The sequence below is a fragment of the Hippoglossus hippoglossus genome, chromosome 5 (assembly GCF_009819705.1).
Source record: "Hippoglossus hippoglossus isolate fHipHip1 chromosome 5, fHipHip1.pri, whole genome shotgun sequence".
NCBI lineage: Eukaryota > Metazoa > Chordata > Actinopteri > Pleuronectiformes > Pleuronectidae > Hippoglossus > Hippoglossus hippoglossus.
In genome coordinates, this window is record NC_047155.1 from 4,227,781 (window position 1) to 4,241,313 (window position 13,533).

At 41.9% G+C, this 13,533-nt stretch overlaps 2 protein-coding genes across 2 annotated transcripts; both read right to left on the reverse strand.

The window, feature by feature from the left end:
* Nucleotides 1-2,054: 2,054 nt before the first annotated feature.
* On the reverse strand, nt 2,055-9,342 carry LOC117760970 (dynein heavy chain 12, axonemal-like). Its single transcript, XM_034584454.1, has 13 exons — nt 9,048-9,342; nt 8,579-8,728; nt 7,896-7,948; nt 6,481-6,615; nt 6,119-6,277; nt 5,647-5,892; nt 4,946-5,117; nt 4,393-4,498; nt 4,118-4,297; nt 3,370-3,498; nt 3,128-3,256; nt 2,400-2,553; nt 2,055-2,312 (listed from the first exon to the last, which is right to left on the reverse strand). Exons 2-13 carry the CDS (start codon nt 8,701-8,703, stop codon nt 2,110-2,112), a joined length of 1,791 nt encoding a protein of 596 aa, XP_034440345.1. The 5' UTR covers nt 8,704-8,728; nt 9,048-9,342; the 3' UTR covers nt 2,055-2,109.
* Nucleotides 9,343-10,441: 1,099 nt separating this feature from the next.
* Nucleotides 10,442-12,502, reverse strand: rps23 (ribosomal protein S23). The gene is made up of 4 exons (XM_034584479.1): nt 12,408-12,502; nt 11,339-11,498; nt 11,023-11,143; nt 10,442-10,631 (listed from the first exon to the last, which is right to left on the reverse strand). The coding sequence occupies exons 1-4, from the start codon at nt 12,409-12,411 to the stop codon at nt 10,485-10,487; spliced, it is 432 nt and encodes a 143-aa protein (XP_034440370.1). The 5' UTR covers nt 12,412-12,502; the 3' UTR covers nt 10,442-10,484.
* Between the last annotated feature and the right edge of the window lie 1,031 nt (nt 12,503-13,533).

The window sequence follows — 13,533 nt, forward strand, 5'->3', positions numbered from 1 at the left end:
CTTATGAATAATTAGACAAACGATGATGTAACTATCGTTCAGCTCGACACCAAAAAAAAAAAAATAAGTAAAGAAAATCATCCTCAGGTCAAAGTTGGCAGAGGATGTTATTGTTTTATATCTCATGTGATAGGTCAGATGAGATGGTGTCAGCCAATCACAGTCCAAGTTCCAGAGGGAGGCTGGTCGTGACGCCGCACCGCCCCCTGCTGGACAAGAACAGGAACTTAACCCCAGGAGCTGGAATAGAGCAAATATGAATATTTTATTTTTGGTTTATCAAGGTGATAATTTATTTTTTTATCGTACCTTTACCCATATGTGGGGGCAAATGTTCTGTCTTTTACATGTCTCGCCCCCTAAATGTATAAACTGTAAAGAAATTAAGACACTGTGTGAAAAGTCACGAGTATAAGCAGTATTACTCGAGCTAACTCAAGTCTGTTCCATTTGCTGCAAAGACTCGGCCTCAGTCTGACGTTGATTCTGCATCGACAGACAAAAAAAAATTGATGTTTCGTGAAGAAACACACGAGCAGCAAATCCAGACCTGAGTCTGCTCACTGAGCCCGACACCTCTGCCTGCTGCGGAGCCGCTGCTCTGGTGGAGCGCTCTTCTTGAAAGTGTGTGAGTGTGTGCGTGTGTGTTAGAGCAGATGTAGACGCCATCTTTAGTCTTTGGTTTGTTTCACTTCACATTTAAGGAGTTGGTAAAGAACTGCATGCACGTTTACGTCCTCCTGTTTGAGTCATTTTTCAGCACAGCGTCAAACGGTCTTGTTACAGTCCTCACAGAGTCTAACGCAGTGACGGTCCACGTGTCCTCTCAGATCGTGATATTTATTCATGGATATTAGCCTCAATGACTGATCAGAGTTATTTAGCAGCATTTTCTGCATCTGACATTGTCCTGTTTGTTAGAACAGTGGAAGTAAGTGAGATTAAATCTTTCCAGAAGCTTTTGGGCTCGTGTTGTGTTTCCTGTCTGAACGACCGGGTCTGATCCGTGCAACAGGCGAAGACCTCGGATATTAAAGAGGTTAAAAAAGGTTCATGTGAAATGGTTTTGAAATAGCACTCGGTTCTTCTCAGTCACTTTAATTAGTACTTATTATTAATTATTGAAAACTAACGTCTCAACTGAAGTCATAGACCTCTTTGTCTTCACATAAGAATCTTAAACTTATACTGCGCCTGCTTCCTGCTTCATGTTTCATACAAACCCACTTTATCTTACCTGAAGTCTGGCACTGACACGTCTGTGAATTTCAGAAACACAAATAGAAACAAATACTTTCTGTGGTGACATCATCCTAATCACAGGAAGAGCCTGGATACACATCACCAGCAGGCAGTCACGTGTTCAGTTTAAATCCTGATCAGAGGGGGCCAGGTTTTATAAAGAGCTCGATGAGACCCAGACGTTTTTCTCACATTTCATCAGACGATGCAGACTCGTGAAGACAGATGATGGAAGTCTGTGGATTTGGACGGAGGAGGGAGACGGTGAGGTCTGACGTCCCCATCGAAGTTATTAAATGTACTGTGTGTAATCTTTTTGACCTCCTGCTCTGTATCGTCCACATCTGTTGTTCTGTGAAGTCTCAGCAGAGAGTTCAGATCAGATCAGTGTGTCGAATATAAACAACAATAATAATCCTGAGTCATTCAATATTTAATATCTTTATCTTTAAAGCTTATTTGTCCTAAAAGAAATCTGAACATCGTCCGGCAGAGGCTGAAATAAACTGGTTTCATCACAAATCAAACTAATTTAACTTGTCTTACTACTTTAAAGTAAAAGTAAAAATGTAATCACAACAAAATAATCTAATAAGAAACTTTATCTTTATCTTCTGTCATCAGAATTAATAAATAAAAAAGATTTTTCTTTTATTAAAATAGTTTTCAAATATTTAGTTCACAGTTGCGGTTTATCCACTGATGTGTACTTGACTGTTTACTTTTATGCTAAACAATAAACAATTCTGATATCTGAAAATACAATAAAATTATTTAAAAAAATCTAATTTCTTTTGGCTCAAACTGTAAAATATGATGTGGAAAACAAATGAAGAAATAATTTTACATATTATATATTTAACCGTTTTATTTGGATTTCTCCTCACTCCTGCATCCCCCCGGTGTGTTGCCCTGGCAACCGTACAGGTCGGATTCCCGGTACAGGATGTAGTCCTTTAGTCGCCCTGGCAACGTCAGGAAGCTCATGAAGACAGGAGATCGGAAGCGAAGGCGACCGAGGCAACGACGGATCTGCAGCCGACAGAGATGCTGCAGAGAGCGAGCGTTTTCTGAGGAGGAGGAGGAGGAGGAGACATGGAGAGTTTATTCGTTTGTCTTCCTTGGGGCAGAGATCAATAAAGTTTGATTTGAATCACCTTGCAGTTTGCAGATGTGGGGCCACTGCTGCTGCTCCATCACTGCCGCCTTCAGCTTGGAGCACAGGGTCACATGATCCACGTAGTCCAGCAGGACGCCAACAATGTGGCCGGAGAGGTGCTTCAGCCAGTAGACGGTGATCAGCTCACAGAACTGTACAGACACACAGACAGAGGGATGCTGCAGTGACGGACACCTGGTACAGGAAGGGGGGGGGCATGATGACCGGCAGAGGAGATGTGCTTTCATGTTTGCATTTAATGTAGAAGCTGCGTATTTCCTTAATTCATTGGTTGTATTTGTTTTTATTTTATTTTACAGTCATTTATTATGGTTAAACTGCAAAATATCAAGGCTCAATCACATTTCTTTGTCTTAAAGGTGAATAACAACATCCGAGGAATCATTTTGTATTTAAAGGAGTCGATTCTGCTCATATTCAGGTTGTTTTGTTATTTATTTAAAAGGTTAAAACCCTTTCCTCAAACTGTCCACTGCTGCAGCTCCTCTGTTCAGCCTCTGTCTCAAACACTTGGTTTTAGCTCCTGCCTCTTATCAAGCCACGGCTGCTCTGATTGGCCAGCTGGTTCACGCTCCTGTGATTGGTCAACCACAACCAGAGGAGCCAAACTAAACTATGAAATACATGTCGTTAAATACAAGGTGTGGAGGTCCCGCCCCCCCCGTGACCGCCACAGTGTGACCCCTCCCCGGATCAGCTCGTTACCATGGTGTCTTTGAGCACCGTGTTGGTCCACCCCTCGTAATCTTCCGGGATGTGGGAGCCGTTGCCATAGGGACAGTGGAAGCAGCGCTCCACGTCGTAACCATAGTTACACAGCATCCGGAGAACCACCTGACGCACACAGACAAAACAGGCCTGATTAAACGAGTGTAGATCCGGTGCGTCTGATCACGTTAACATATCTGAATCAGAAGACGTGTTTTGGTGATAGTATCCCTCCGCACCTCGTCTTTCAGAGCGTACTGCAGCGCCGAGGGGAAGTGGGTCGTGTTTATTCTGCTGTAATAGTTCACGTTGGCTCCGAACCTCAGCAACAGGCGGATCAAGGCGTAGTTTCCCAAACGCAGAGCGACCTGAAGGACACAGAACGACAAACATCCCTGGTCTTACTGTTCTTTAAGAATAACAGTGGTCGGTCCTGTGGAGCGTGTGTTTCCTGATGTGGTCACTGAGCACAGAATATGTTTCTGTACAGACTCCGTGGAGACAAACCTGGCAACCGCAATGTGACAACAAGACTTCAGGACGCTGCAGCTACACTGCACCCGAGTGTTATTCCAAAACAATTAATAGTTCCAGCACAAAACGTCATCAAATGATAAAGTTCAGGGATGCGACCATTTAAATGTTTGTGGAGTCAGATTTGACAAAGAAGCCGCTGCTGTTTGAAAGAACTCTTAAATGAAGCGACTCTTCCAGACATGAATCTTAGTTACATGTATATTTATGAACTTGGACAGGCTAGCTGTTTATACCAGCATCCAGTCTTTATGCTAAGCTAAGCTAACAACATCCTCAACCACCTCTGTGCAAAGCAAGTACATATTAATTTTGATCTTCTCGTCGGACTCAGAAAACAAGTGAATAAGTTGGTTCTCCCAAAATACTTTTGATAATTTGCATTTTATACTCGTATTTTAACAACAGAATCATATCAAATGTAATGTTTCATGAAAGTTATGGGTGTGACACCTGCAGACATTTGACTGGGTCCTGGTTGGTCATGGCTCCGGCCTCCAGCAACAGTTTGGCCGACTCCATGTCGTTGTTGCAGACGGCGAAGAAGAGAGCCGACTTCCCCTCGTCGTCATAGCTACGGCAAACACTGGGGTGCAGCATGAAGTTGGGGTCGTAACCTGCATCCAGCAAGGCCTGATGGGAGAGTTGGGAGAGTTGGGATGGCTTGAAGTGTGTCACATCACATTGATCATGATATTAAACACACACACACACACACACACACACACCTTGATGCAGTGTGTGTGTCCTCCTGCAGAAGCTGTGTGTAGAGGACTGATTCCACTGTCTTTCACCTCTGCCACTGACGTTACAGGAATAAGAAGCTTTAAAGCTCTGAAGAGAAAACACACACACACACACACACACACACACACACACACCGTAAACAAGATATAAACATTGAAAATATTATGCATTCATTCAAGTACTATGAATCAAATACAAAACACTGGATTCTACATCTCCCATAATGCAACTGGTAAAAGTCTCTGTACTTCATCTGATTCATTTCATCTGCTGCACTACAGCTTTTAATTACAATGTTTTCATCTGTTTACTTCAATCATTTATCTTATTATTTTTATTTCAATTAAATTATTTGGTTTATTTCTAAATTACTGTATTTACTATTATTCTTAAATGGGGCCCTTGTGTGAATCATCCTGTAGATTTTGATTGATTGACAGCTCCATTTATTTAATGCTGTAGTTTTTTATGTTGAATCTTTGTCTTTAAAAAAGATAATCAATGTATATGAGAACATAATAATTGAACATTTACTGCAGGTGTCCTCTGTGGGCGACGCGGTGGATCGGCATGTGGCCCGTGTGTTTGGCAACGTTGGCGTCGGCACCGTATTCCAGCAGCAGACTGATGACAGCTGGATCTCCGGCTGCAGACGCCTCGTACAGGACGGAGGCTTCGTCCTGCGCCTGGGACAGGACGTCTGCACCTGCAGGACACACACACACACACACACACACACACACACACACACACTGCACGTTACAACACGTGTGACCCACATGTTCTGTGTGACAGTGATGAGTTCAAATCATACAGATAAACATTATTGATTCCACTCAAGTGATAAATTCTAAATAGAAATAGAATATACAAAATATAGAGAAATGTATTTGATTTGATTTACAGTCGATACTTTCTGGAAAGGTTTGAACGACACAATAACAGATAAGGCAGTAAAGTAGTGAAAGTTTAAAATGTTAATGAAAACCATGTGGTTTAAGTTGCCATTTCTAATTGTTTGTATTAGTCTTCCATTCATTTTGAATCTACAATAATCAGTTTCATAATAATCAGTTATTTATAGTCTCCTTTCTTTCTTTCTTTCATACAGTCCCTAACGTAGACTCTCTCTCAGTCCTTTTATCAACTGTCCAAACTCTAACCAGTGGTTCTGGTTGAACTTTGTGATCCTGGAGCCCCCCCCCCCCCCCCCCCCCCCCCCCCCGCTCTCTCACCTTTCTTCAGCAGCGTCTGCACCACCTCCAGGTGTCCGGCCTGAGCCGCCAGTGCCAGTGGCGTGAGGCTGTAGTGGCTATGGGGGTCGGGCCGGGCTCCGGCGTCCAGCAGCAGGGTCACGAGCGGAGCGTTGCCCAGACGTGAGGCCTCGTGGAGGGGTCGGCGTCCGTGGCAGCCCTCCTGGTTCACCACGGAGCCGTGCTCGAGCAGCAGCTTCACCAGGTCTGGACGGTCTGAGCGAATGGCTGCACAGGGACAGAGTCAGACACATGATCTACGACACTGTTCATGTGAATGTCTGGGACATTTATGAGCTGCTCTGCTGTTTGTTTGCTGAGAATACTACAAACAAATTAATGTTTTTGTGATGTTAACAAGACAATAAAATAAGGTTTTGTTGAAAAACTTTAGGAAACCTCTTCCTCAAACACAAGCTCAGGTTTTGAGGAGGTGAGCTGCCGGTGATCGTACCTACAAACAGCGCTGAGTCCTCCTCGAAGCCCTGACTGTCCGGCTGGGATCCATGTTTGAGGAGGAAGGAGACGTTTTCTATCAGACCTTGTTCTACGGCCAGGAAGAGAGGAGTCTGACCACGAAAAGTCCGACGCTCCACAGACTCTGGACCTGAAGCTGGAAAGGTCAAAGGTCACAGAGGCCTAACAAACATGATATTTCAACTCTGCCATCAGGAAACTTCCTCTAATTTTGACCAGTTGTTACTTGGACTCAAAAATTGACTGATTAGATTTTAGTGATCTGAAAGAGAATCCACACAGACTGAAGTTGCCGTGTTTGACGGAGGCCTCCACCTGCAGGGTGGAGCAGATTCAAACCTCTGAACGTGAGCTCCAGGATGGTTTGGTTGCTCTGAGCTGCTGCTTCGTGAAGAGGAATCCAGCCTCTGTCGTCCGTCTGGAGAAACCGATCCTTCTGTTGGACGCTCAGATCCTTCAACAGCTTCTCGTCACCTGGACACAGACGATAACAGTCGTGTTCACAGTCAAATTGAATTACTCTGATATTCAGATGTTTCACTGCACTGGAGGCTTCTAGTTTTCACAGGTTAAACTTTAGTCTCTCAGTTTTACTTTGACTCCTTAAGTGGAAAGAGAAATTTCACGGATGATGATAGAAAGAGTCTAATATTCCTGCTTGACCTCATTAGTATCAAGTAGAAATGTATTAATAAGTTCAGTACGTAAGAAAAGGCCAAATATTCATGTGATTTTCTGCTCTTCTGTGTTTTATCTCATTATGATTTGAATATCAGATGAAAGAAGAAAGTTGGAGATGCTCCCTTGGGCCTTGGGAAATTATCATGGGTATTTTTGTTTACGTAGGAAAAGAAACCACAGATTAATCAATGATAAAAAAAAAGTTCTTCTAAGACCTTGGTCTCAATATCTTTCTTGTGTTTTAGAAGGAACATGATAGTTTCTGATTTGTTCTGATTATGTGGGACGATTACGTTGCCTCCAGGCGGAGCCAAATTCAGAGATTTTCTTTCCTGACCCGTGAAGACTTTAAAAAAGGAACTAATACAGAAATTGTATAAACTGGATATTAAGAGACGTCAATGAACTATGAAGAGACAACTGGAAAAGACAAGGTGTGAAAAGTGCTGATTGTTGTTTATTTTATATTCATTTTATATTTTATTTCCTGTATTTCAGTATGTTAAGCAAAGTGTTAATCTGCCTTTTTTATGTTTTTTAGAGCTGCAGCTGTTGTTGGCCCCCGGTCACCGGAGCGGCCGGTCCAGTGGGAGTTCACCTGTTCATTTCTGGTTATTATCATTGGTGGTTTGCTGTGGCACTGGTAGTAGTTTTGGTGTTTTCTGTTGGGAAAGGGGTTTAACATGTGTATTGTTTTTGTTACTTCCAGTGCACCAGCCTGCTGACTGGTGGCCACACCAGTGCACCAGCCTGCTGACTGGTGGCCACACCAGTGCACCAGCCTGCTGACTGGTGGCCACACCAGTGCAGCAAGACGCATCAACTTTGAATTGACTTTTTAATAATCCAGCCTGTTCGGGCACTTTGAACCACACTCATCATTGAACTTCACCTGTACTTGTATTTAAGACCCGGAGTTAGACAGGAGTCGCCGATGGAAAGATGAAAAACAAAAAACCTGAAAGTTTAATAACTTCTTTAATAATGAATCACAACAGAAGGCTTCATCCTGCTGTGTTCTCCCCCCCCCCCCCCCCCCCCCCCCCCCCCCCCCCCCCCCCCCTCCCCCTCACCTTGTCTTATAGCAGAGAAGAGTGAGCTGCTTTCTGCAGAGTCACATCCAGACCTGTGAGGGGAAAGACAGGAAAATATAATAAGATCAAATTAAACAATTCAAATAGTGAAAATCAGTTCATAAAATGAATTAGAACTTATTATATATCTTTAATTATAGGAAAAGAAATAGACGAGTTTAAAAATAAAATGAACAAACAAAAGCGTAAAATAAATTAAGATTGAGGTTAATTTATCAACCGATTGTTGATCACGTAAAAACAAACTGATGGGAGATTGAGGAAAAAGTGTAGAGTTAATATTTCTTTTTACAAACAATTTTAATCATTTGTTTAATCAATTATCATTTATTGTGTTTAGTTTCCTCAATTTTAAAAAACACAATATTTAGAGACTGAAAAAGAGAATTTTTAAATATCTTAAATATCTTATTATGAATACTATCAATTGTGTTAATAACACTTTGAGCAAACTTAATTTATTTGTGTGTTACCAATTGAAGTAATGTCTTTTCTCAGTGTAGTTAAAGAACATAAGCTTTATAATAATATATAACCTGAGTGTTGATGATGATGATCTGTGATGACGACAGTGAAGGAACGAGCAGAACTTTGATCATGTTGGATTTATTTATTAAAAGAACCTGAGCAGCTGGTTTTATTCTGTGTTCTGCTCCACTGACCTCCTGTCGTCTCGTGTTGTTTCTTTCTGTTTGTTGCTCTCCAGCAGACTCTGCTCTATCATGTACTGAGTCGCAGCATCGTCATCCTCCTCTTCCTCCTCTAAGCCGAGTCGCTGATACTCCATGTTGTCCACAGGAAGGGTCCTGACCCTGTTCAAAGAGGAGGGGGAAATCTGTATTTCTTTATTTCACTAAACCTAAAGCAGATGATTCTGCTGTGCATCGTGGACACTACATGGCCAAAAGTATGTGGACACCAGAACAGGAAAGGTCAAGTCCCAAAACCATGTGCATCAGTCTGCTGCTGTAACTCCTGAGGTTTCAAACTTTCCTCCAGGACAGAAAAATATGCTGAACGCACAACTACAATTTACAAACACTAAAAACTACTCAGTAAAATCAGCTGGACCCACGAGGCAGTTCATCTCATCTTGTGCAGGCAGACGTCACTTGATTTTTTTTGTTTTACCTTGTGGTTTCCAGTGGTTATGTTGGTTCCTTCTGCTCAGTTGTGGAGTCGCTGCAGATTAAAGGAGGATCTGTTGTTGTCGCAGGAGATGGAAGGTTTCCTGTGACCTCGGACTGAAACCAGAGCTGTTCGTCTTTAGGTTACATCAACAAATCCATGTTCCTCACAGGGTTTGTCAGATTTCCCCACTGGACTCACTCATCTGTCTTGGTAAACATTAAAGTGTGGTAATAATCCTTCAGAGAAAAAGGTGCAGGTTCATGTGAGTCTCAGACGTCTTCTGGTTTACCTACTTGGCTGCAGGACTCAGACTCGGGGGGGTGAAACAGGGGAGAGGACACTTGTTGCTATATTTACTCTGCAGTTAAGTTTATGCAGTGAACTGATCAACAGACAGTGGGTGTGACTTTTATTAGCGTGTTGCCGTCTTCTTGTTGTGCCTGATACCTTGAAGCACTTAGTTCAACTAGGTTGTTTTAAATGTGCTACATAAAGAAAATTAACATTGACTTTGCAGGACTCTGTAGTTAATTTTAAAGTACAGTATTAACAGGTGACTACACATGGCAGCGTCATTATTTATACAACACATTGGACTTCTGTGTGTCTGTGGCAGAATAGTTAAAGGATTCACAGCAGGTGAAAACATGATCAGGAATAATAAATGTCTGTTGTGGTAATGACGTCAACCTGCCTGAACATTTAGATCAAATTGTTTTATCAATCTGCATTTATTCAAATTAATCAACCCAAGTGACTCAGTAAACATGACTTTTATGGCCCTGGAAAGAAGGGGGGGGGGGGGGAGAGAGCAAGACCATTTAGAGGGACAGGAAAACACAGTATGACCCAATTATGAATAAGCTGTTTTACTCAATGGATTTTTGTATGTAAATGAGCAACAACCCTCATTTTATCGTGGTATCGCTCAGTTGTCTTATGTTAAACAATCTGGCTGCTGTGACTCCTGCACAACCAGATGTAGCAAACTTTCTTGTGTCTGATGCACCAGACATGTTTCAGTTTAACAAGACTAACATTCAGTTTACATGAATTATCTGTTTGAGGTTCGAGTCGCTTTTCTACAAAGCCCCGAAGTGTTTGACACCAAACTTCTGTCCACATGTTGAAATGTCCCTGTAAAGACACTTAACCCCAGGTGGTCAGCAAACTGCCCAGTACCCATTAGTGTGTGTGAATGGATGAACTGAGATTATACAACCTTTTGGATTCAAGTGCTATTTAGATGCTGTTCATTGAAAATAAAAGAATCTTAAAGGATTTAAAAAGGAACAAGCAACCTAAACATCCTGCTTTTGGAAAAATCCTGAATGACCGTAAAGGGAAAATATTCATGAAACAAGTGCACGTGACAATGAAAACATGAAACCAGATTGTAATTGAAAACGTTTTTATTTTATTTTCTGCATCAACTGTTTATGACCTGGGTCTCTCCTTCTTGCCTTTGTAGAGAGCCAGCAGGGAGACGTTGGCAACCTTGACCACCTTGAAACGGACTCCGGGAATATCACCCACAGCGTGACCTTTACGGCCAAATCCTGCCACCAGAACCTCATCGTTCTCCTGCAGGACGGGAGGCAGAGACAAAGATGTGGTTAGAAGAGACAGGTGGTTAGAGGAAGACAAAAGACAGGACTGAGAGACAATGTCAAACAACCCAAAGTGACTTGTACAGTTAAAAGCCAAGTTTCAAATTAGGACCAATGAGACATACTGTCACATTTAGACAGCTGCATAGAACAGTTTCAGTCCAATAAGTCATGTGTACATATAGATTCTGGAAAAACGACAGAATAAATTAGCTGAAGCTTCGAGACCAAGATGTGATGACACCAGGCTGCAAGCTGTACGATTTAAATCATTTACCAGGCACTGAATTAAAGTTGTATCACACTTAGTTTGACTTTATTCTAGCTTAATGTTCCTTAAGGATTTTCATATCAACGGCCTTTACCTCAATGAAGTTGAGGCAACCGTCGTTGGGGACGAAGGCGGTGATCTTCTTTCCGTTCTTGATGAGCTGCACCCTCACACATTTCCTGATGGCAGAGTTGGGCTGCTTAGCCTCTACTCCTCTGCAGAGAAAACACAAAACACTCATCAAACTTATATCCTTTCATTCGATGACTAAAACTTGCATCTGGCCTCGTCAACAGTGAGATAAAATGCACCAGAGTCCCAAGACCCAAAAAAACAAGTCCAATCTTCTTCGGACTTAAAATGATTTCACCCCCAGTGGTCTCCAGTTCAGGAGGACGTGTGGTACTCACACTTTCTCAAGTACGATGCCTTTGGCGTGAGAGGCTCCTCCGAAGGGGTTAGCCTTCAGGGCTGTGCCCAGATGGGCCTTCTTGTACTGTTTATCGTGCCATTTCTGCTCACGACGGTGGTTACGGAGCTTCCTGGCAGTACGCAGACCACGACACTTTCCTGAGGACACAAAGAGAAGCAGCAATTAATACCAAAGCAGAAGGACGGAGAATACAGACTCAGTAGGATGCAAAGACCTGGAAAAGTCTCAAAGTGTCTTAACCGTCAGGGATAGAAGCCGTCCAAGACTAAACAGACAATAGAGACAAATAGTGCTGAATGAAAGAAACTGGATGACACCCTGTCAAAGTTAAATATCTTCCAGGTGTGACTTGACTACATCTTTACAGCCCAATTAAAGACCTGCATCTTCTAACGTGTCGGTGTCATGAACAGAAAACCACTCATAGTACTGAAAACATGATCAGTGGCTGTTTCCTGGTGAGAGATGATTACGTGACAGAGGAAACACTCGAATCACCAGGACCCTGAAACTGAATCCAGCTTCCTTCCACCTCTTCATCAGACCCACTACAGAAGGTACGAGAGGATGAAGATTGGGTTTTTAAACACTAATTGTTCTGGATGTGTAAATAAACAGTTTCCCCCTTAAAGACCAGCAGCTCCGATCAACCTGTGCTGAGGTGAACGAAGCTAACCCCTGCTAACGTGAAGCTAACGAAGCTCCTTCTCGATCTGACGCGAGAGAATAGGACAGCGGGGGTTAACGCATTTATTTAATTAATCACTTTGATATTAAGCGGCAGCAGCTTTAAAGAAGAGTAGGACAGGACTGAATGCTAAGCTAGCCGTGCTAACTGGCCGCCCCGGGTCTCGGACGGGTTATGGCCGCTCCACGTTGCGGCGGAAAGCGAATGTTTAACGGGGAGATTTCTGAGCTACCGGCGGATTTTAACCGACATTAAAACATCGAGGCTTGTGCGTAAGAATCTCGTAAACAGCACCGGTGCGAAAAATCGGTAAAATACGCGCAATAACTGGACATATTTGCTGAAGTTTGACGCTCACCCATGTTTTCACAAGCGAGCCTGGGACCGAAAGGAAGGACCCAGGGTGCACCGCGCTAAAAGTCGAGTTCTGAGGACCCCGGCCGGGCGTGGCCACTCAATGTGCCTGACTAAAATGATCACTTCTTTAGGTGCGCTTCTGATTTCTCTTTTTTTTTTTAATTTGTTATATACTTATTATTTTTGTCATTATTTTTGTCATTATTTTGTTATTAAATTTTCCTTTTTATTCAGACAAAAACAACTTAATATACAGAGAACACGAATAAATGTTATAAAGGTTATTCCAAACTTTCATTTAATGGGTTTTATGTTGTTTTATTTTGTTCAGACCCTTATTAGAGGTAAACAACAGACACACCTGTCTGTACAACACAATCCAACCAAACAGCAACATAAACTGCTTCCTGCTTCAATGACAACTGAACAATAAAAACAGAATTATAATATAAGTATAACATTAAAACCAGAATCTCATCGTGCTGGAAAGACTTCTTGTTAATCTTTGGAACTTTAGTTTAATGAGTTTAATTAACTCTTAGAGTTTAATTCATTCAGTGCAGCATTTTAAATCAAAAAGTCAGAAGAACATATATATACGTTCTGAAGTAGTCAATTAGTAAAACTACATATTTTAAGTTGACTTTGATTTTATTTGACCTGAATGAAATGATTTGATGTGTTTATTACAGTCCAGCTGTAATATTTTTATCAGACTTTTTTGATGGCTATCGGGACGTGAAGACGATTTCAACAAATTATTAACCCTACTTCAAATGATTGAATTTGAATGATCAATGGTCAAAAGTCACTGTGGTTTCATATGAGTTTTGAAATAAAATGTATGTAGACTGAAACTGCACTGGCTGGCAGAGGCATACAACTTATATATAAACATACAAGCATATATATATATATATATGTTTGTAAATACACTGTGTTTACCTGCCTCATGTTCCTGCTGCTGTGACACCTCAATTTCCTCTTCCCATAGAGATCCAGACACCTGTGTGTCTGGATTACAAACAGGCAGATTAAGTCAGTGATGTTATGTGTTCCCTGTCTGGAAAAGGGATTAGGTCCTTTTAGGATATTCAAGCTTTTTAATATATTGCTTTAAAACATGT